General features: G+C 40.1%; 2 protein-coding genes across 8 annotated transcripts in view; one reads left to right on the top strand and one right to left on the bottom strand.

Moving 5' to 3' along the window:
• Positions 1-4,358, top strand: part of sbf1 (SET binding factor 1) — a 56,709-nt gene extending 52,351 nt beyond the window's left edge. For all 5 annotated transcript variants that reach the window (XM_018697054.2, XM_018697053.2, XM_018697051.2 and 2 more), the window contains one exon: positions 626-4,358. In XM_018697054.2, the coding sequence (XP_018552570.1) occupies positions 626-724 (99 nt within the window). In that variant the 3' untranslated portion in view covers positions 725-4,358. The remainder of the gene's footprint in view (positions 1-625) is intronic.
• Positions 4,359-5,376: 1,018 nt separating this feature from the next.
• ppp6r2a (protein phosphatase 6, regulatory subunit 2a) lies at positions 5,377-23,109 on the bottom strand. 3 transcript variants are annotated; one of them, XM_018697056.2, is made up of 24 exons: positions 22,997-23,109; positions 19,163-19,332; positions 15,754-16,008; positions 15,246-15,432; positions 15,001-15,138; positions 14,835-14,900; positions 14,611-14,723; positions 13,862-13,975; positions 13,460-13,586; positions 13,073-13,225; positions 11,892-12,116; positions 11,606-11,670; positions 11,200-11,315; positions 11,022-11,107; positions 10,192-10,272; positions 9,958-10,055; positions 9,693-9,750; positions 9,181-9,308; positions 8,949-9,073; positions 8,690-8,834; positions 8,232-8,320; positions 7,900-8,089; positions 7,359-7,460; positions 5,377-6,894 (listed from the first exon to the last, which is right to left on the bottom strand). In XM_018697056.2, exons 3-24 carry the CDS (start codon positions 15,978-15,980, stop codon positions 6,846-6,848), a joined length of 2,682 nt encoding a protein of 893 aa, XP_018552572.1. In that variant the 5' UTR covers positions 15,981-16,008; positions 19,163-19,332; positions 22,997-23,109; the 3' UTR covers positions 5,377-6,845. The 3 variants fall into 3 exon arrangements, with proteins under 3 accessions (XP_018552572.1, XP_018552571.1, XP_018552573.1); XM_018697055.2 differs by having other exon boundaries at positions 22,660-23,106; XM_018697057.2 differs by having other exon boundaries at positions 23,001-23,099.
• Positions 23,110-23,508: the final 399 nt, after the last annotated feature.

The following is a 23,508-nucleotide window of genomic DNA, read 5'->3' as shown; positions in this document are numbered from 1 at the left end:
GTGAAGGAGCAGTAACTCAGCTCCAAACTCACTCTGGATGTTTCCCCTCTTTATTTCTGTAAGGGCGGGCCCAGCCACCCTATGTAGGAAGTTCTTTCCAGCCACAGTCTCATTGTTTTGGTCAGTAAGCTCATGACCATCCAGGTGAGGGCTGGAACATATATCAAATGGTAAACTCCTTAACATCTGGGGCAGCAACTCCCAACTCAGAAGGAGCAAAAACACCATTTTCCAGTAGAGAACCATGGCCTCAGACTTAGAGGTGACTCCCACCTTCTTCATACTTACATGCAGATTTCCCCAGTGTGTGCTGAGGGTCAGGGTCTGATGAAGCCAACAGGCCGTTGTTTTTGCTTTGTTATCACAGGGTATCAGAGTGTAGATTTATAAGGGAAAATTTCATTTAAATGATTTTAGTAAAAGGCTGCAACATAACAAATGTGAAAACTGAAGGATCTGAATATTTTCTGAGTGTAATAGTATACATAGTCAGAATTTAAAAACTGAAAAGACCAGGAGATGTCTGAAAAGTCTGAGTCTGGAACAGTATGGAATTAGTGTATACCTGTGCACCCGTGGCTGGAATTAATCTCTTGTCTTCTTGTTTTTTGTTTTTTTTTTTTAGCTCAAGACGACCAAACGAGTGTATAACTTCTGTGCGCAGGACAGCCTGAATGCACAGTTATGGATGGACAGTGTTCAGAGCTGCTTGTCAGATGCCTAGAGTGGACGCTGGACTCTTATATGGAGCAATGCAACCAGGAATGATTGAGCAGTGCTGTGGCACCTGACGGACATCTCTGCCAGCCAATCCCAACGAAACAGGGAGGGGAAGGGGCCTTTCACCACTTAAGCTCTGTTTTGTTCGCTAGTGTTGAACTAAACCTTGCGTCACAACGTTTCAGTGTTTTTGTTATAAAAAAAAAAATTAGAAAAAGAAAAAAAACTAAAATGTCCCTGGAGAACCACTGTTGCTGTCGTCTCACCAAGTAGCTACAGCCTCTCACCTCCCCGACAGTCTGACCACTATGTGTGCTGGATGTCTGTATGCACAAAAACAATGCATATTAAAAGCACGTTGTCGCATTTTTGTGAGGCGTCCCGCAGCTTGTACCAGCATGAAGATCTTTCCAGACCCTCCACCTTTAAACCACAACCCCTGCTTCCTTCCTACTAACCCTACTCGCCCTTTAAAACACTCCGGGGAGGAATGACGGAGGAGCAGCGGTCGCCTGTCGCCCCAGCCACACACAGAACTCGTTAAACTGCTCCGGAGAAGTATCTGAAAGACTGACTGATGGACAGATGGACCAAAATAACCCTGAGGAACAAACACAGTGACAGCAGACGCTCTTTCCTCCGGTCCTCAGAGGTCTCTGCTCTCTTTGCCTCTCACTGCCTGATGTAGCTCACTCGCAGTACACCTGAAAGAAGAAAGAAGTTTTAGAGAAGTGGACTGTGTCGCTGCAACTGCAAGAGGAGGAGGAGGAGGAAGGGGGGGGGGCTCCTCAACGGTTCATGAAGGATTTCCTTTTCTTCTTTTTTTTTTCCCCTTCTTTTCTAAAATCTCAAATTTGTACCAGAGAGAGATCAATGCTCATCACCTGCCCTCAGCAGATGGTGACGATATACTGTGAAAGCCATGAATCAGTCGTAGAGATCAAACCAGGAGAGCCGGATGGAGATTAGATTCTGTCAGGTATTGAGTGTGTCGGTGAACTTTCACTGAGAGTGTTTACAAAGTAGACAAAATCTTCCCTCACTAAGCTAAATTCCGCTCTGCTCTTCTGTTTTTAATCAACCACTATTAACATTCAGATTCAGCAAGGGATGCTGAAGGATAGAAGGACAGATTTATTTTGTAGTGATATCTTCAAAACAGAGAAAGAGATCTGGAAGGAGGGAAATTAAGAGGAATACTAATAAATAGAATGATATTATGGGATGCTTAAGAGAGACTACAGTTTTTAAAGATGGACGCTGATCCACCACAGTGCTGTGTGTGTCGTTTTCTGACAGGATGTTGGTTAAAAGAAAATTGCAGTATTTTTCAATCTAAGTCTTTTTCTCATAACTGTGTCCATTTGACCACAAGCAATGATAAATTTGTTGTGTGTGAATTTTCAGATACATTTTAAATTAAATGCAGAAATCATCTGAAACGCTTATCTTGAAGTCTGAGAGAATGAATTTAGCCTCCTAGACTAGTTATTAGAGCTAACTGCAAGCTTGGTAAGCAAACTAGCTGTAGGGTTAGCCAGCTAGCATGCTATGTATCCTTCCGCAGAGACGATAAACATCTTTTTAGCACGATTCTAGTTGAGCAGGAGAACATAACTGTTCTGTTTTCTTGAATTTACTCAGAAGACAGTAACCAAAATAAACCCCTTATTTGCTACTTCTCTGCATGTATAAGCACTAAATTAGCAAAGACCCATGGTCTCACACATGTAAACAAACTAACGTGCAAGTGAACAGGCAGCTAGTTTGGTTAGCTAGGTGGTCGCCCTAGATGTAGATTACCACGCATTTAGCTATAGCAGCTAATTCAGGGGGCTAATCTCAGTGTTTACCTTTGTTTGGACTTGGAAACAAGCAATTGAAATGATTTCTGTAAAATTCATCCAGAAAGCAGTGGATACATTATCAGTGTCAAATAAAAAACAAAAAAACCAAAATGGACACAGATATGAGAATTAGACTCAGTTGAAGATTGCTGTAATGTCCCTTTAATACTGCTGGGACAGGGAAAGTCAGACTCACCGGTTCAGACGATATCAACAGTCCACTCGTGTCGACACCAGTGTTTCACTTTAGCGCCCGCCACCGGAGCTGAAACTTGTACATAGATGAGTTTACATCTGTTCAGAGTTGTAGAGAAACAGTATGTTTAGCTGGAAGGTTTCAAATATCAAGTCACTTTTTTTTTTTAATGGTTTTGTCAGACTGCCCCCCCACACCCCACCCCTTCTCCTCCACCCACAGAAACCACTCAAGACCCACACTTGTTAACACAAACCCTGCTATGTAAAATATGGTTCTACTGCTGTCTTGTTGAACATAATATTTGAAATTGTAGATTTTTTTTGTGTCTAATAACTCCTTTGTATATACTACTCCAGATTTGTATGTAACGTTTATGGTAGTAATTTATTTAACTTGTCTCCTCAGTAAGAAAGTTCCTCAAGCACCACTTTATTTTTAAATTAGGAATTCAATGTGCCATTTGTTTATTTCTGTATTAATGTGACTAATGTTTTTTTTTTTTTTTTTTTTGAAAAATGTACAAGTAAACCCTCAACGTATTTTTTTTTCTTCTGTTTTGTGAACACGGTTGTTCCTTACTCAATACCAACCGTTGATGCAGGAGTGGAAATGGTGTGTTAGTGGAAGAGTAAGAGCCTCTGGGGTGGTTTTTAAAGGCTGGCTGGATTTTACTGTGTTGGTCACCCACAGTAGTGGGATATCTGGACGTAGATTACAGTCAAATAAATCTGAACAGGCAAAAATCTTAGTGTTGCTGGGTTCTGATTAGTCAGTGACATGGTGGCAACTAAGGCTGCCTGACTGAACTTATGTCAGGTGAAGTCAAAACTGGCTCAAAATATCTCAGATATTAAGTTTGCTATGATAAAGAAAACCAGACAATATTCTCATTTAAGAAACAAACTGGATCATTTTTGCTTAAAAATGATTTCAACAATAATCAAGATCAACAGTTTCTGTTAAGTTGCACAAGTCAAATTTTATCTGCCTGTACGACAGAAAATGTAGTGCTCAATGTACCATCACTCTGTTCTGATTGCCATCTTCTTACTGAATATTTAATGTTACCCAGTTTTATGATTAAAAAACAAACAAACTACAATTTCCAGATAGTGCCTGTCTAACCTATTGATAAGAATGATGTTAAAAACCAGGTCTATAGTTGACATATCACTGATGTTGGTTCCTCAGCATCCATTAACAGTTTGCAAGTACACATCATCACAATCATATGTCAGTTAAAATAAGCCTCCCCTGAGGAACAGACGGACCAAAGTGACAGCAGGAATCACTGCAGCACCCAGAATCTGCCTGTGACAAGATGGCGTTCCCTTGTGCTTTGACTATAGTCTACATCCAGTTAGACCCAGCTCATCTTTTTACTCTAGTTTACTCATCTCTCTGTGGTAACTCTCTACAACAGTCAACGGCTGAATTAACCATGACATAATCCTTTTTATTTATTTTGTTTTTTTTTTGTTGTTGTTTTTTTTTTTTTTAAATTAGAAATAAAATTCTGAGCCGGGTTATGTTGTCAATCATGTCAATATAGTTTTTAGAATCCAAATAAAAACCGTGGGTTTAAATGTTCACCTATGTTGTCTCTGTGTGTGAACCAGTTCCCATAAGTTTCACCTCAAACAAAGCAGCACATTTCTATTTTTCTAGATGGTTATAAAATATCAGCTAATGTGATATGAATCTGCTGGTTTTAAAGGACCATACCACTGTTTGTGCATGACATAACTTACATTGTGAGTACTCCACATTAAGGTTGAGCATTGTTAAGAAGATAAAGTAGGGTTTTTAATTATAATTCTATTAGTCAGATTCATTTCCAACTTTACAGAAACACCTTGCTGATGAGAGAGGTCATAGAAAAATGGCTTCTCAGAAGGCACATGTCAAACTGAAAGTGGATGAGCTACAAAAGCAGAGGACCACACTGGGTTCCACTTCTGTCAGCCACAGAATTTGGTGTTAACAGCATGAATCTATAAAACTATAGACCCATGATGGTTCAGTGTACTTGGCTGGCCTTCCCAGTCACCAGATCTAAATCCAACAGAACACCTTTGGGATGTGGTATGACAGGAGATTCACAGCATGAATGCACAGCTGACAAATCTGCAGAAATTACATTGTGAAATCATGTCAAAGAAAAGTTTCCAACACCTTGTGAAATCCATGCCACGAAGAAGTGAAGCTGTCCTGAGAGCAAGGGAGGCCCTATTCAGTATTAGCACAGTGTTCCTAATAAAGTGGTAAAAGTGATTCCATATCAAGTGCTGGCAAGATGATTTTCATTTTGTCTTGAGATAAACAGAGTAACAGTTCAGTACTCACAACTTGTAGTTTAGGGGCTAAGACACAGCTGACCCTGACCTCTGACCTCCTTCTTTTGATCCTCTTCTCAGGATTAGAGAGTTTGACTGACATCTCCCTCGCTCTCCTGACAGCTTTGTTACACCTGTTGAGGAGGGACAAAGTCGACACCTTTAGTCCAGCGACCTGACGTTAACTCCCGGCAGAGCCCGACCCAGCTTGAAGGTCCCTGTAAGATTAGTTTGCAGAGATGGAAAGACGACAACCAGACAGGTAAAGCGAAGCTTTTGGTATTAATGTGGTCAACCAGACACTTTTAATTTCAAATTTTTTTAACAATGATCGTAGAACCTGATCGCTGTCAAGTGATTTAAGTAAGTACACCAAAGCGGCCTGGAGCTCTGCAGAACTCAGACCTGCCCTCTTTCCAATCCTGCTGCTCAGAGAGAAATAAAATTAAAACTTTAAAAAAAGAAGAAAAAAAAAAAAAAACATACAGCATCACTCTTACCAGATGCCACTCTCGCCCTGTGAGTAAGTGCTTGGTGGAGACAGTGAAAAAAAAAAAGGAACAGACAATAATAGTAATCTCAACATTGCTTGTAAAATTACTTTTAAATGTAGATAATATTTGTATATAGGTAGATAATGTTTGGTTGATTTAAGGGGGATAGCAATAAGAACTTAAAAGTCAATACAATCAGAAGGTCTTAGCTCACTAGCTAGGTCAACAGAGAACCAGTTATACATGCACTACAAAGAAAAAAACAAAAGAAAATTCAATTTAAAAAATCCAAAACCTCAAGTTGAGATTATATCCAAATTTGTTTGCTTAAAACTACACCAAATGAGGCTCCGATGCTAGATTGATTCTTTAAAAAAAAAAAAAAAAATGCTGAATTTCATTTTTAAATAAAATGGCTAATTGACATTATTGCACATGAGCAAAAGACAGTAATACTATTAGAACTCTGTTCATTGACCCGCCCCTCCTCCTCCTCCTCCTCCTCAACGGACCCTCCTGAAGCACTTCAAAACATTCAGAAACCTGGTGATGTATGACAACAAGAGATGTTTCATCAACAGCAACCAAAGAGAAAAAAAAAAAAAAGAAAAAAAAAATGGGGGGAAAAAACTTGATCTGGGGGAGAGGACAGATAAGACAGCCAGCAGAGATGAGGGTAGAACACTTACATTGTGCTATCATGTACAGTAAATGGCTGCATAAGTGCTTTTTCTTAAGCTTGAAGGAAAAAAAAAAAGTTTTCAAAAACAGGTATTTATTGTTGAGGCATCGTTAAAAGTTAGCCTGTGCTATCCATTCAGGGGTGACAATGTAAAATCCCTAACAATGGGGTTCCAACAGCTTTGAACAAGAAGGAGAGAAATCGTTCAGGACATAAAAAAATAATAATGATGTTACCCCTCGGATTCTGTCGTCTCATAAGATCGCTGCTACATTAAAACCGCACGTAATTATGTGCAACATCGGAAAAAAGGCTTTGAAGATGATTCCTCTACACTCCGTTCTGTCTGTTGGTTTTTTTTTTTTCTTATTTTTCATATATGTATTTTTTTTTACATGTTCCGCCGCCTCATTATTGGTGTTGATTGGCAGTGTCCAGGTCCAATAACATGGCAGAGTGATTCAGTAAAAACACCATAGTTGCAGTGAGGTTATTTAGGGGAGTCACTCTGGAGGAGGCTGACAGTCCGCGGCACGGTCACTGATGGATTTCTGCGTCTGCTCGCGCTCAGACCGGTCCGTTGACCGACACTTCTGAGGGAGGTGGCGTCTCCTCTCTGTTAGGATGACACAGTTAACAGTCAAACACACATCTTAAGGGATGCTACTATAACAGCTTCCAAGGAGAAAGGACCAACCAACTCTCTCCAGGACCTCCTGGTTTACAAATTAAGCACTGGTTTGTGGTGACTGAAATCCAATCTATACTTTCAGCATCCAGTTGTTGGTTTGCAACCCAGACTTCATGGTCACATGGTGCTGCAGACAAACAACATCCCTTATCCGTGCCTGTAACTACATGTGGGCCTTTACACCAGAGGTTCACCACCCTCTGCCCTCTGTCAACATGGATACTAAATTCAGTTTGGTCACTTTGATTTATTCATCATCTGCTCAGTTGTTTCCAAAGCTTCCAAAGTCAAAACAAGGTCTTAAAAACATTCTTTTTGACCAGCAGAACTGGTAATCAATGAGTTAAATGATTATTTCAGCACAAATTATTTGTCAGGTGGGAACTTACTTCCTGTCAGTCTGTGTGTTAGAATCCTCAGCAGGCTGCTGCTCTGATGTTTTGGGAGGATCTGACAGGGAGAGCTTCTCCAGAGACACCAGACTCTCCTCACTGCAAGATGGAGGCTAAGAGTTACTATTTACTTCACACCAATACACTTTGAATGAAACAATGACTGTGAAGATTAAGAAAAAAAATACACTTGTAAACTCTTTTAAATGGTAATTAAATTCACTTTCCACACAGTGGAAAAAGTACTAATATTGTGTTTGCTACCTGGTAATTAAATACCTTTCTAAAATGACAAACATCTTCTACTTAACCTTAAGGTTTAAGCTGAAGTTTCTGCAGAGAAGCTCCCAGGATGTACTTTACTTAGAAAGGCAAAACTGAATGAATCCAGTAATTTCAAATCCCTGTCCAGTCTATAATTACCTCAATGTGGTAACACACACACACACACACACACACTGCAAAGTGGACTGGTCAACAGAGGAGGATTTTACTATCCAGCATCTGACAGCAAAGCTTTCATTTAAGAGTTGCAAACCTTTTGAGGTCAGCTGTCTTGTTGCCAGGGGCCCCAGCTGTTTCCGAGGGGGTGGCTGCAGAAGGAGGAGCACCAGCATTTTTGTCGTCTTCCTCGCTGTCAGATCCCCCGGAGGAGCTGCTGTCTGAGGCCACAAGAGGAGCCTTCCTCCCTTCTCCCACTGGCCAAGCACCAGATGAGGCACCGACATCTGCGGACACAAAAAAAAGACTATTGAGCAACAGACGTGTAATTGTTGAAGTCTTGTTACATTTTTTAAATCTTTCACCAACTCTACGGACAGACTCAGAGTCCATCTCCAACAGAGAGTGAGAGTGCAGGGAAACGCTCACCACTCTTCTCGTGGTTTTGTTTGGCTTGTTTATCTGTGTCCCCACTGCCTGAGTCCACAGGAGAGCTGCACCTGGGATTAGTCTCTGTGCTGCAGGAAACCAGAGGGAAAACAGTAATCTGTGTTAACAAGTTGTAAAGAAAGGCGACTGTTCCAACAAAATCTTGTGGTTATGTTCTAAAAATGTACATTGGCTTTAGAATGTTGTGGATTTAGTTCTTAAAACTGCCATTCAAAAACAGAAGTATTCAGACCCTTAATCCAGTGCTTTGTACTTTGTATCTTTAAGTCTTTTTAAGCCTCTACAAGCTTTGCACACCTGGGTTTGGATCTTTCCAATTCTTCCAGATACTCAAAAAATCTGTCAGGTTGTATGGGAAGCATACATGTAAATGTTTTTTGTTTTTTAAGACAACCATAGGAGACCTCCTAATTTGGATCAGCAGGTTTGCTTCTCACCCGCAGAAAGGCTGGAACTCAGTGAAGTTGGCCCAGCCTGTTGGATGCCTCTGGGCTCCACTCCCAGCTGAGTTGTCCCACGCTGCTGGGGTTTGGGATGCTGCAGTCCCTCCAGAGTCCCTGAAATTTGCTGTCCAGCCTGGACCTGAAAATAAGACAATAGTCACAAAAGAAGTCAAAATAGCCTATTTTGAAGGGTTGTTTCTAGCCTGAAATAATATAAGTGTATTCTGTGAGTGGCTGCTCTCCTCTTGTCTACCTGTATCTGATGTGTTATGGTCAGAGTCTTCATCCTCATCAGATTCAGATCCGCGGTCCTGCTCCCTTCCTCCATTCTCCAAGCTGTTTCTGGAGCTTCCCTCTGAGGTTTGGGAGACCCCAAACCTGGAAGATAGGAGAATTACAAGGTTAACAAAGACAGAGACTTGTCATGTAAAGAACTGCACTAAGGGAACCAAAAACTTGAAAAAATAAATAAATAGCAGGTTTACCTTGTTCTGGATTTAGCTTGTGTTGCATAGTTGATCTCCTTCTCCTCCCAAATGTCCTCTTCCTCTTCAGCATCATCAAACTGGCGTATCCTCTCTTTACAGCAGGCTTCAAAAGCAGCCGCATTGGCCTGTGTACAAAAGACACGTTTCAATTTTGGAAAAATTATGTGATGGTTTGCCAAAAGTGCACTCATTAAAGCAATAAGTAGTATGCCTATTCTCCTACAAAGAAAAAGTAACATAACCTAATTATGTTTTTAAATCATTATAAAGTAATATTTCTCTTATTCTCAGCTGGATCACACTGGAGGGCTGCTTTTGAACAGGGCTGAATATCCTCTGTACAGAATTTCACAAAAATGTACAAACAGAAAAATAAATGTACAGGCTTCAACACAGCAACACAGTGTTGTTGCATGCCTCTGGACATAACGGTTTTCAGAGAGCAGCGGTGCCGTTGCCACATTGTATCTGAAAACCTCTTAAGACACAAGCATGTGCAAAACACTTACACTATTATCATCAGCATCTAGATTGAAGTTTATTTCGGCAATTCTGTCAAACGTGGCACTGAGGAAAGAGAACAAGTAGAATGTTAAAATGTTAGCAAACAACCAGTAGATTGGGTGATTGTTGTGGTGTAACTGAACATGTTAAGCAACGAAAAATAAGATACCTACTCTCAAGTATTACATTCAACAGACATACAATCAAAGTGTTTACTGACAGTTGGTAAAAACAAAGATTCTTTGCTCTTGACTGCACAGTAAGACTTACTTAATGTTGTCATCATGCTCATTGAACTCCTCGTCATTGAACCCAAACTGATCCACAAAGTTGGCAGTCATCTGTTGGATCTGATAGTCAGAGAAGGCCTGTGAGGGTCAAAAGGACACTTTTAAGGTGATGTCATTATGGACAGAGGAGGTTGCTGAAGACGGATTTAGGCAGTAATTTATAAACAGTGGGGTGAGGTGTCATTTTGTTTCCATGGTGGCGAGTCCATCCTACCTGCTGGAGAGACAGGTCATTGGGGAAGGGGCTCTCCATGTCATCGTCCTCACTGGATGAGTGCATGTTGTGGGTGCTTACCTGTGGAACACAGTGTGGAGGTTTGGTCAACTTTTTTTCAGTGTTCAACAGTACATGTCTTTCAAGACATACTTGTACATCATGTTGCAATTATGATATGACAGACAAGTGCTTTGCAAATGTCATTGTGCTGTTAAGATAAAACTCATACTGTATAGGTAATGCTCCATGATTTTAAGGTTCCATGTGGACTTTCTGACCTGTAGTAACACTATGGAGTTAATCTACGAGCGAGTCCCTTTTTATTTGTGTCATGCACAAACAGAAGGACACACAGGCACACACACTGGTGGCACAATACCAGGGATTTTTTTTTTTTTTTTTAAATTGGCTTGGCAAATGCTTTATGAGGAAGGAAATACATTCAGCGTGTTCGTTAGAGAGATAGACACTCTGTGTTTTGATGAGTAACACTACATGTTAACATCACTTTTTGCTTGTTTAGAAAAAACTCCACAGGGCACCTTTAAATCTACAATGTATAATCAAGGCCACTACTGTTTATTAATTAAAAACACTTCTGACTTTTGTTGCATATATTTTCAGATTTATTAGATGACTTTTTTTTCTAATGTATTGAGAAGGTAGTAACGACTGCTCTGACAGAATGCTGGGCTGCATGGTCCTGTTCTGAGTAACTGCTGCTCTGCACACAGGGCTTAAACTGGTAGGGGAGAGGAGGAAATGAGAGGAAGTTAAAAGAAAGGTTTTTATTCAGAAACAAAGAGTGCTATTGAATAATATCTCACCAGCTCCACCGTGTTCCTCCTGTTGGTCTCTCTCAGGGTCTCGTCCACAAAGCTCTCCCAGCGACCTCTGCAGTCCTCTGGCAGCTCTGTAAACCATAGCAGGGATATTAATTGTTAGTGAATTTTCAGATAAACAGGTGACTAACCTGGCATCAGGACTATTGCAATATATGATTACCTTTGATGAGGTCAGTGATCTGGGCCTGTACTGGTCCTTTCTCCAAGTTCTGAACCACCATGTTGGCAATTCTGGTCAGATGACCCATGTTGCCTCTCCTGGTGCCGCCCTCAACCCTGAGATCACAGGTTCACTTAAGATTAGCTTCAACACAGTAACTGCAACAAGTCAGTTTCACTTTTGTCAGTTTCACTTTGAAAAATACAATACAAAATATGGAAAAGGCAACATTTTAACATTTTTAGCTCCTACATGCAAAATCAGCATGTAACTACTATACATATCTTGCAGAATCTGCATAACAAGAAAATGCAGCTGCACAGAAATGATGTAGTGGTAGGAAATGTGCTATTTCAATACAAATGGGTTTGAGCACATTACTGGCCATGCATACGAGCAGACTTACTGTATTCTATCATTCTCCTCCCAGGCATCAAGGATCCTCTGTACCAATCGACACTTCTGGAAGAGCTGAGGGTTCAAAAGAAACACAGAATCATGATGAGTGTGGAAATAACTGACAGAGGGCATGAGATGAAAAAATACTGGGCAACAAAGTCTACTCAGGGTCTTCTCAACTGATGCATCAACTTATCAATTTACAGGGGAAAGCCCTTAAAACACACAACACCCAAAAGACATCTGGATGTAATATGCCATTCTCATGGTAAGGAGCTCCTTAAGCCACCTACATGTGCCACGAGGGCATTATGGATGGAGGTCTGTGGGTCAATGGTCCTGCCTGTCTCCACTGCCTCCCCCTGTGCCTCAGGGTTAGACGCTGCAGGCTTCCCATCATGGTTCTGGAGGCCTGGGCTGGGCCGCTCCTCTGAGGAAGGGTGGTTCAGGATAGCCGCCACACACAGCTCCACTTGGAAGTGCAAAAAATTATTCCAGGAGTATTTGAAGAACAGATCCTGTTCATAGAGAGAGATGCAAATCAAACTCATTGACATGCTGTGACAGAGCGCATGAAAGAGAACAACTGTAAGCAGCACTGAACTGAGAGAGAGTTCCCTTAACAACACGCAGTTATCAAGATGTAGCATTTTAGGCAAATACTGCAACAGTACATGGATCTGTACCCCTTACGATCATGTGCCTTTGCCAACCAGTCAAACTGCAGTTTAACTCAATGTCTGTCCAGACTCAAGTAATAACTACAGTAAAGACTGAAAGAATTTAGACATTGTAAAATTTAAAAAAAATGAAAATTATCACTATCACTATCATCACAATCTATATATAATATTCATAAATAAACTTGATAAACACAATAAATAGAGCAGCTAAAACATTCACTAGGTTTCTTCCATTTTGCCCATTACTGGGACCTCATCTGAGTCGAGAGTGTAAGGACAGTGGGTGTCATTTACTGTACAGATTGTGAGGCCCCTTAGGGAAGATTTTTGGTTTGTGACATAAGGATATACACAGACAGGTGAACAATTGAAGGAAAAACCATTCCTTGTCAAATGGCACTCACAAGAATGGGATGGGTGCACAACTCAGAAACATAATGCCTCCAGCCTAGTTGTGGTTGATGCAGAGGTAAAACACATGGCATTAATATCTGGACCAGAAACTCTTCACTGCCCCAATGTTGTTTAACTGAGACAACAGTGGAGTGTTTGTATTCCCTGTCTGCTGAACAGCACGAAACGAATGAAAGGCATAAATGAACCTGCTCCGAAGAGGCCACACCCACTGCTCTTTGGTCAGGGGTGTGATAAGGTAATCAATGGTTCCATGCCTCATCACTGACCTTGTGTAAATCTGATGCAGCTTTTTTAGATATACAAAAACAATCACATCTTACTCTGTGTGCAGTGATGAAAAGGAGCTACAGTGAGTGAAGTCAAACTTATCCTACCAGTAGTAGGTCCATGGTGGCAAGATTGCAAAGCTCCTGGCAGATACTGGGGGCATTGGTCTGCAGTAGGGCGGCCACCAGCCGGGCCACATGAAGGCGGGCGTTCCCCAGTGGCTGCTCTAGAACGCCAACGGTCGTCAATATTGCACTTTTCTGTAGATGGAATAGAAAAAGTAGATCAACTAGTGTCATTACCAAATGTTGTTTTGATACCAATACACAAGAACGGATTTTCAATCCTACAACTGTACCACAGAGGGGAACACAAGGCTGTATAACAATTAAAATGTGCACTGTCAATTCTCCATCAAATGCTGCACTATTTTAAAAGATAAATGTTAAACTGTTAAAAATATATGAAATGCTAGCACTGCAATGCAGCTTTACCTTGGGGGGATCCAGAAGAAGCTGCTGGAAGTCCTTTAAATGGGGCTCAATGGCATTTAAAATACTGCTGTTGACAGTGTAAGACCTTTCATAACCCTGAGAATACAGATCCATCAGCCCTTCCAACCTGGGAGACACAAGCAGACAAAAACACTAAGTAATCAAACTTTACACTATGAAGATTATACTACCAACCAAGTGCCTGTGTCTGCATTCATATACATACACCGAGGGAAGCATTTCCTTTACATTCCTGATACCTTACAGAATTAAATAAAATAATAAAAAATAATTTAATTATATCTGTCTCAGTGCAGAGACGACCAGGACTTAGTGAAACCAAAATTACAGAAGCTCCCAAAATGTACAATTAGAAAATTGACAGGAAACACCCTGACTCACCCAGACCTCCTGGTCTCCAGTAAGGTAAGTAGCACTTGAGTTCCGTTAACGATGGAGGCCTCGCTCCTCTCCCCCTCAAACAAGTTCTTGAGGAGCCCCGCCACACTCTCCTGCCTGAAAGATACACAGGTTTTCAGAAACAATAACTTTGATAATGGTGACATATTAATGAGGTGTTCTGCTGAAGCAAACAAAGCAAATGTCCCATTAGTTTTCTATTCATAATGACATTGACAGAAATTCATGGGCTTGGGAGGCAAAGTGCAAGTTTACTGTCCCTCTGAACAGAGCATGATAAAGGAAACAAACACGGCCTGACACAAAAATCTGACTTTGCACACACACTACAACCTGATGTATGTTTGTCTCTATTTCTTTTTTATACGCTCTCCAGAACACTCCAGATTGGGAAATGTGCACATTTTGAGTCAGCTATGGTTGAGATTAAGGTTGAAATTGTAAATTGTAAACAAAGTGATTGCCTTTCTCAACTTATTTAACAACCAAGTCTAGCCTCAAAAAGCATATATATACCATTTACCAGCGTCAGATTAGCCAAGGACTTGACTAGTTTGTCCACCTAATAGAGCCAATACATTGGTATTTTGAATTTTAGAAGGGGGGAAAAAGTGACCAAGTAAATGCTAGGGTTTTCAGTGCTCATTCCAAACACCACACCCTCAGATTGCACATAGATAAGATTCATTTTTCCTCTTGAAACTTTCAACTGTAAGGTACTGTAAACTTACGACTCTAGTACAGCCAATAGTGGGTCAGCCTCCACATTCTCCTGCATCTGATTGGCCTGGTCTCGACTAAGGCGGATGATGTCACAAAGCGTTTGGGACGCATTTGATTGTCTCTGAAAGGTAAATTGTTAAATCATTTAATTTAAATGAACAGATGTTTTGTTAAAAGTTTTGTAAGCTTCTTCATCTGAGTATCATAACAGTATAGTGACGAGTCAACTCACCTCCTCATCTTTACCAGTATGGATGAGCTCTGAGAGTCTCTGTACCAACTTCTCCTCATTCAGCCACTGGGATGGGAAAAACCATAAATGGCATTACATTCAGGTTTTTTTTTTTTTTTTTTACATTTACTCAGGGGAGGTATAAAGACATATTTAGATCGCTTACATGAAGGACCTCCTGCCTCAAGGGGGCAGGTTCCACACAACTGATGAGGCGAAGCAGCAGGTCCATCATGGCAGAGGCATCAATATGTTTCAGCACCAGGCCAATGAAGCCTTCCTTTTTCTTTAGGAAGGTAATCACCTGGAAAAATAAAAAAGTGCTTTCATTTGCACATAGCAGTATACTGTATGTCAGTTCTTTGCTGTACAGTGGATTAACAGTGCAAGCCAAGATCTTTTTCACTGTACCTGTTCGGTTTTCCTGGCAATGAGATTGCCGATAGTTTTGCTGAAAAAGCTGGCCAGTAAGGGGTTGAGGGGCGGATCCTGCTCCAAGAAGTGGTAAAGCATCTCAAGGAGAGACTCATCCCCGCCCAGCTTATCATTTATAATGGACACATCTGATGTCAGGAGCTCACAAGCAATGTTTGGAAATCTTAAAAATAAATAAATAAGACAATGAGAAGATGTCTTGGTGTAATTAATGATTTTTAAGTGGCATTTATGAAATGTATCAGCAATATAAAAGATAATATATCATCATATTATGACTGACAAGCCTGGTTAATTAACAATTTTCTATATTTCTATTTAGGAAATGTACTGCATTTTTTCAGTAGTCTGATATTAAAATTGTGCTTTGTGTTTGTAGTTTATAATGGCTGTACTAACCATAAGCGGTATGCTGTATTTTTCACAATGCACACTGGCACTGAAACTTGTCACCTTTGTGTCAATAACCAATGAGGGGACTCACTTAAAGCGGCTCCTCTCCTCCAGATCAGCAGGCGGCTCTGTGGTGATGAGACTGACCAGCTCCTGCATACAGTGGTCCTGGGAGAGGAAGAGGAGCAATCGACGGTTTTGGGCCTTGCATTCCTGCAGGACGTCATCCTCCTCCATCAGTTCTCTCAGTGTCACGTCCTCCCTGTCCAGCAGCTGGTCAATGTGGGAGGTGGTGTGTAGGTCAAACTTCCAAAACATGGTTGCCGCTGGGACGGGGGACACAGCCCTAGGTCATAGAACAGCAGAGTGAGGAGGGAGGAATGGTTTATTTAAAAAAAAAAAACAAAAAAAACATGCAGGTGGAAGAGGATGACGGAACACAAGGAGACCCAGCGGTGGCCAGAAATAATAAAATCAAGAGGTAGAGAAGGGAGGAGTGGATGGGTAGGTGGGGAAGGACACTAGTGAGAGAAACTGATGTAAACAAAGCTGTAAGTTTGAGGATTAAACATTCCTGTCCTTTTATATCAGACTATGTTTTACATGGAGTGAAATATACTTGTATTGACATGCTTAATTCTAATTAAGCATGATGTTTTCATAGGATTTTGCAATTGAAGCAACATACTCTCTTCTGATCATGTAAAGCTATTACAAAACAGCCCAGGTTTTTAGTAAATTTGCATGTTGATGTCCACAAAGGTAAACCATAAGACAGAAACATGGAGTGTGAGGTTAAATTGCAAACTGCTGAAATTTGGTTTCTGACAGACATGTCAAAGAACTCATCACAACGTGTGCACAGTAGTCAACTAAGTCTGGAATCTGCTGTCCACATGGACCTGTCTTTGATGACCTAATAGAAAATCAGATTCACCTCATGACCTGAAGACAAACATAGAAGTCTTCAGCACACATCTGCATACAACTGTTCTATGTGAAACATGGTTTGAACCAAAAATGTTCTTACTGTTAAATTATGCTTGCCCACATGGTTATACCAATGCACATGTTGCTCAGGCTACTAAACAAGGTGGGGGTGTAGCATAAGTCTATTTTCAGTTTAACTTCCATTCTTGATGTTACTTTTAACTCTTTTGAGGCTGGAGTATTAAAACGCCCTCCATGAGCTTTGAATTTCCCTCTCTAGGAGAACAGGCTCCGGCCACTCTACCTGAGAATTTATCTCAGGTCTTGTTACATACACTGATGAAATTCTAATCATGGGTGACTTCAACATTCAAATCAATAACACCTGTGCATTTCTGGCACTTATACTTTTGGTTTCACCCAGTCTGTATATGAACCCTATCCCATGGGATAGCGGTGTCTAGTCTGACTATCTCTGTCACTTGTTATCTCTTTGACACCTGTCACTTCCTTATCAAATTTGACACAATACTAGCCTGTTCTCCTAACACTGTTTCAAATGTATTTACCACTCCACACATTGGTCCCTCAACTTGACCTGCTCTTGGTAAGCAGCTACCAGTAGTTCTGGTCCCTTTCATTGCAGCAAGAGGCACCACTGAAAATTGTACCAGTGACTTAAACACAGCTCTGTCTCTTCTCCTAAATGCAGTTGTACCTCTCACCACCAAAACTAGATAGTCAATGAAGTCTATGCTAACATTCACTGAGAAAACACAGGCTCTGACGCAGGCCAGCAGGACACTCAAGCACAAACGGTGAAAATCTAAATCAGAAGCTCTCCCTCTCTCCAGTGGCACCAGTGTGAGTTGAAATAAAAGGTGTACTCTCTAATGCTAAAGCAGCACATTTCTTGAACTTAATCAATTGCAATACACACAATCCTAGATTTCTTTTGATACTGTAGTTAAACTTACTTAACAACAGCTGTGTCTTAGCTGCTCGCCCTTTACAGCCCATGATTTTCTGGAATTTTTCAGCAGTAAAATAGATGAGGTCAGACACAAAATCAACCCCTCCAGTGCCGAGTCCCAGTTAGTTTCCCCTCTAACAAATTTTGTAACTGTATCTCTTGAATCATTGTCTAAGCTGGTGTTGGCTTCTAAAACTGCTCCCTGCCTCCTTGACCCTTTGCTAGCTAAATTCTCCAAAGATCTCTAGTCAGCACTGTTCCCACTAGCTTTTGAACTGCTGTGGTTAATCCATCACCATGCTCCTCTTACTGGATCTCAGCACAGCCTTCGATACCAAAGATCACTGTTTACCTCTAGACGAACTGAAAAACATGTTGGGTGTCTCTGGCCTGGCTCTCAGCTGGTTAAAATCCTACTTATCATTATCACTTATCATAATACCATATCAACATATTCTGAAATATGGAGTGCCCCAGGGCTCTGATCTTGGCCCATCGCTTTTTTCTCTTTATATTTCCCCTCTAGGCCAAATTATGTGCACTCAGGAAATAATTTTCACTGATACACTGATGATACCCAGCTGTATGTGCCCATAAAGACTGACATAAAGACATAAATCCATGTATTGAAAACCGCCTTTTTTTCATTTACGCACCTTCTATCTGCTGCCATTCTACCATCTGTGGGTTGGGTCAACTTCTATGAATTGATTAAACTCAGCATATAGTAAAATCCACTTTTTCCTGCTGATGAGATTACTGCAAACTGCAAACTGTCTCACACAGCTTGTGCCTCTCACTCTCTGTCCCCTTTTTTCTTGTGTCCTCTCCCTCTCCTGTAGTTTTCCTTGACTTCAACAACAAAATTGTAAAATGAAGGGTGGCTTTTATTAAGGTAAATTTAGTATACTTCCTTGCATGTCACACTAACACCAACATTTTAGCAAATGCAAGATGGCTAAAAGACAACTTACAGTTTTCAGGTGATTTGCCAAACTCATAGATTTGTGATGTGCCATTTTCCATTAACTTATGCTCCACTGGACTTTTTTAAGAACATCTCTTCTACCCTGGAATTCATGTTGATGGAGGCGTTAAGGTTTTTTAGTTTTGCAATATATGGTACCCATTTCTTTCCTATTTGGGAGACGGCACAATCCAGACTCTAACAAGTGTACTCTGTGGACTTGCATGGGAATGACACGTCACTGTACATTACTGTGGACTGATATCCTGTAATCTCATTTTGTGTTAGTTAACACGTTACTCTGTAATATTTCAGATTCTTACTGACCAACAGCAATCACTCCTCATATGTTCACATGTTTATGGTTTAACAATAGAAAAAGAATTAAAAATATATATAGTTATAAAATAAAGGGGGAAATCTCTTGATGTTCTCTCTACATAATGTGGAGGTGATGTCTTCAGTCACTAATAAAGCTCTGCTCTAAGGAATGTAAAGTTGAAACTGAACATATCTATAGGCAACTCATACCCAGCTTAATAATTTTATGTTAACTACAATGATAAGTTGTGCTGTTGTGGTCCAAGTAAATGTAGTCTATGCATCACAAAAAGACGTGCTCACACATACCAGTGGATGAAATGTGGATATCTTTAATCAGACCTCCCCCACGGGCAGGCAGGCATTTGTGTTTGTGCAGACGACAGAGAGTGTGGCGAGGCCTGGCATTTATCAGCATGGGTCTCCTCTTAAAACGCAGGCCTCTTTAGGAGATGAGACACTGAGAGGCTCACCATAACCTGCACAATACAAAAAACAGCAGAGATTAATCAACTGTACAACAAGATTTTAGAGGAAATGACACTGTTTTATCATACCATTCGGACATTACTTTAGATCTGCAGAAGTACTTTCATTTAATATGCTAAAACTCATGTACACTTGACTGTGATGGAAATTTATCTCATGCACAGTAACATTTGGAATAACTCTTTGCTAGTAAGAATGGTTATAATTATTTATTTAGTTTTAGGTTGTTATGTATAATTCAATGTAATGTGTATGTTAAAATCACTACATTCATTCCAATTAGACTATGAACACTGCAGACATTAGAGATAAATCTGTTTGGTAAAGGGGCTTACTACTAGTCATCAAGTTGCCCTGGTGCCTTATCAACTGATGCCAATGATGTTAGACTGGACTGTAAAATCTAGTTTTAATCTCTAAAAGTAAAATGTACACAATGCAGGTTTTAGTTTCTCAAACAAAAAAGTAACATGATACTGCTTCCATGTGTTGGTTTTATTGTTTTGCTTTTCTACAACATTTTGCAGATGCTCCACACCTCTGTGCTGTTGCTATAGTTCTGCATTTGAAAAACAGTAATGAGTTAAGGTTCGGTTAAACACGTTTCAAAATCTTGTCTTAAACTTGGTGCTACATCAAATCCACAATGATACTCCTCTCCACGTACTAAACATTGAAATTAAATAAAGTTGTGATGCTAGCTGTAGTATTGCAAACATAATCTAAAAAAATGCATTTGAGTCTCAGGATCATGGCAAAAACTGTGATCCAGGCATCTCTTTGTCAGTTTTATATCATTACAAAATTATGTTGTATCTGTAGTAAAATGTTTTTAAAAAAAAGAAAGATACCAGATATGTCAGGGTAAAGTACAGAAGAATATGCATAAAACAACAGATTTTGAAGTTGTAATGGGTTGTAGTTTATTTTTATTTTATTTATTTACATAAAATTTAAGGTTTTAAAATGCAATGTTGTCTTTCAGGTTACAACAATGACCTGAAGACCTCAACCTAACAAATGTAATTACGATGTGCATGCCTGCATCAATCACAGTATTAACTCAATACAATGCGAATATTCATTAGCATGCAAGAGGACCGTGTATGTCCAGACTGCATCCCCAGATTTTATACTATCTATTTTGATACGTTTTTCTATCTTCTATCTATATTCTATGAAACTGCATTAGGCTACACTGTGACCGTGAAAGATTATGACTGCTTCCAAGACTGACAAAAATAAATAAATAAATATGCCTACCACCAACCATATACCTGGACAACTGCTGAACAAGATTTGATCTCCTTCTCATTTCTCATCAGCATTGCCACAAAGGCTTTTAAATGCCAACTATCAGATGATGGTAAATGGAGGATACATCTTTAATGATGGAGAATAAGTATTTGATGCTTTCGTGACTAAGCAAGTATGTTTCATTTGTTTTTCCTCATGTGGTTACTGTGGCAACTAATCTAGACGACATAACACACCTACAGTGACAAAAAATTATGTGTGCTGGTTTTGTCAATCTAACAGCTTCTCTGAGCAACATGCTATCAACTGTTGATCATGGAAGTAAAGCTCAGGGAGGAAATTGAAGTGCTTCCTCCTTTTTCTTTTCCTTTTTTCCTGAGGAGGACCCTTCTTAGCACATGCAGCAGCAGCGTCCATCTGGCATACATTTACAGAGTACACAAGTGCAGTAATAACCCGTTGAATGCTCCCTGTGGACACTGAGCGGGAAAGCAAATGCTTGACTTTACATCCAAAATAGAATCCACCAGAGGCGATCTCAACAAAAACAGTCTACTGGCACATATAACAGATGATGAAAAGAGGAACAATGGCACACTTAAAGGGCATACATGTAGATTTTGTGAGTCAATAACAGTCTGTAATTAGGCAAGTTAAAACGTAGTGAAACCATGCAAAAGGGATTTCCACCTACATTTTACATGACCCTCTGCCTTCGCATGTTGTATGTAAATAAAAATGCAACTGGTGGCAACTGAATGTTTATCATGTTGTTCTAATACTTTGTGGCATGTTCTAGCAAATCATCAACCAATCTGCAATAGTGCACTTCAGAGAACAAACAAAAGCTACAGTTTTAGTCAGCCTGTTGCTGCTTACTTGCACTTAGGTGCACTGAAGTTGTAAAATGAGATGAACAGACATGTATCTAATGTTTTTGCAAAGGATGTGAGAGGTTTCTGGTTTTTCATCAAATCACATTTTTGATTATCTTTGGGTTTCCTAAATAAACCACATTTCAGACTTTGGTAACTTTATAGGGGACACTTGCCATAATTCCTTTATAAATTTTAGCTAATAATACTATGTATTTTAAAATGACAGATCAATCAGTAGCAAAAAAAAAAGTATGGATCCGCTTGCCACGTTTATAATATTTTGGCATATAAGGGGTCCCCACGAGTCCAATGCGGGTCCCCCGTTGCTAAGACTGTCTAACAATGGGAAACACACTGGTGTGTAGCTAAAGAAATGTAAACTGAGCTGCTGTAGCCTTGGCATGAAGTGCACGTCAACTGACTTGTGGTAGGAGCTCAGATTTCTGTTTACTTCAACTCCAGTGGAGGCACCACCACTACAGATTAAAGATAAAAACGACGTAGATTAACGTTACAGCAACTACAGTCCTGATGGCTAATAACATTCCTCATAGCTGTTGCATAAACACATGATCTCTATCTTTTTTAACCATCGGTAACTAACGAACGAATTAACTTAGACGGCGTGTACTTGATTTGAGTAACTCAGCGAGGCTTCGTTGCTGCTGGCCTCAGCCAAATCCGAACGGCTGCACTCAACAACTCTACTTACACAGTTCGTTAGTTAACAAATACATAATAAGGAAAACTTGAAAATTGTGCAATATTACGACGAACATATCAGTGGGGAAAATAGATTAATATAGATGGCACTCAACCACAACTGGTAAACGTATCTTAGCGACTATGATACGTTAACAAGCGTTAGATAATCTAACAACTAAACAGTTTCCTTTGGGAGATTTAGCTGATTCGCCCACATTAGATCCTCAATCAACGTTTGTAAACGATTTTAAACACTAATTTATAAGACTAGCAATCAGTTTGGATAACGTTCACGTTAGTTCCTCCTTTACTCTGATTAGCACGGAAGCTAATTAGCTACGAACAGTTAACGTGTACTGAGCTGAGATAGCTAACTTAAATAGCTCTCCAACTTAGGTTCAACTTTGTCGATGCAGCAGCAGAGTAAACGTTAGCTCGTCGCTCAAACTCATGGCGATCTTTTCATCCAAAACTTACCTTTGGTTGAGAGTCCGCTGCTATTCCTCGCGTCTGTAATAGATTGTTGGTGGAGTTTTGCGTCAAGCAACCAGCTATTAAGTCCCTAGCTATCCAGCTAACTATTAGCTATCTGTGTTAGCTAACATACATTAGCCTGTGAGCGAATAGTGATTTGTTTTGAAGAGGGGGTCAGTCTGCGACAACACTGGCTACTGTTAGCTAGCTCAACTTAGCTAACGTTAGCCAAATGTTGCTTTGAGTTCTATCAAATAAAGAGTTTCCCAACGTTAATGGCTACTTGACATTAACAGCAATATCTATTATTTCAGACATATACTGTTTGATTCGTACTCACGCACAAAGTAATTCAAACGCAGGGCTAACTTTAGCATGCAAGGCAGGAAAAACTCAGTCATATTTTTCGAATCAAAATGGCGACATGGTTACGGGAGCGCGCAGTAGACCTACACGGGGGACGTGCACCGACTTCACACAGTGTACTGTATGATGCGACATATTCATTTAAACTAGAAGTGGAATTCTGAGTACTTTAATATAAATAAATATTATTTTTTCCTAATGTACCCGTAGAGACCCACCTCTCACATCTGTTGTAATAAGTATCAATGACTTCCAAACGTTATGGTATTTTAACTATGCAACACTTAGAGATTTGCGTCAGATTTTGTGTCACAGCCATTAATATAAAAAATAAAAAACAAAATGCTGTATAAAATTAGTTGTGCAATAGGCTGCAATGAAGTGTAACTGTAAGATTTATGTGTAAATTTGAAGAGGTTAAGAATTACATTCCATACATTAATGTTCCTTACAGGTGGAGTAGACCTGGTAAGTATGGGAGGGCGC

The sequence above is a fragment of the Lates calcarifer genome, linkage group LG18 (genome assembly GCF_001640805.2).
Source record: "Lates calcarifer isolate ASB-BC8 linkage group LG18, TLL_Latcal_v3, whole genome shotgun sequence".
NCBI lineage: Eukaryota > Metazoa > Chordata > Actinopteri > Centropomidae > Lates > Lates calcarifer.
Note: the sequence above shows the minus strand (reverse complement) of the source record. Positions and strands in the feature narration are given on the sequence as shown.

Excerpts from the sequence above, each read along its gene's own strand:
- ppp6r2a (XM_018697056.2), bottom strand. The coding sequence starts at position 15,980 with ATGTTTTGGAAGTTTGACCTACACACCACCTCCCACATTGACCAGCTG. Across the intron at positions 13,226-13,459 it reads TTCTTCTGGATCCCCCCAAG|AAAAGTGCAATATTGACGAC; the intron begins GTAAAGCTGCAT and ends TTCCATCTACAG. Across the intron at positions 10,056-10,191 it reads ATGACCTGTCTCTCCAGCAG|GCCTTCTCTGACTATCAGAT; the intron begins GTAGGATGGACT and ends TGACCCTCACAG.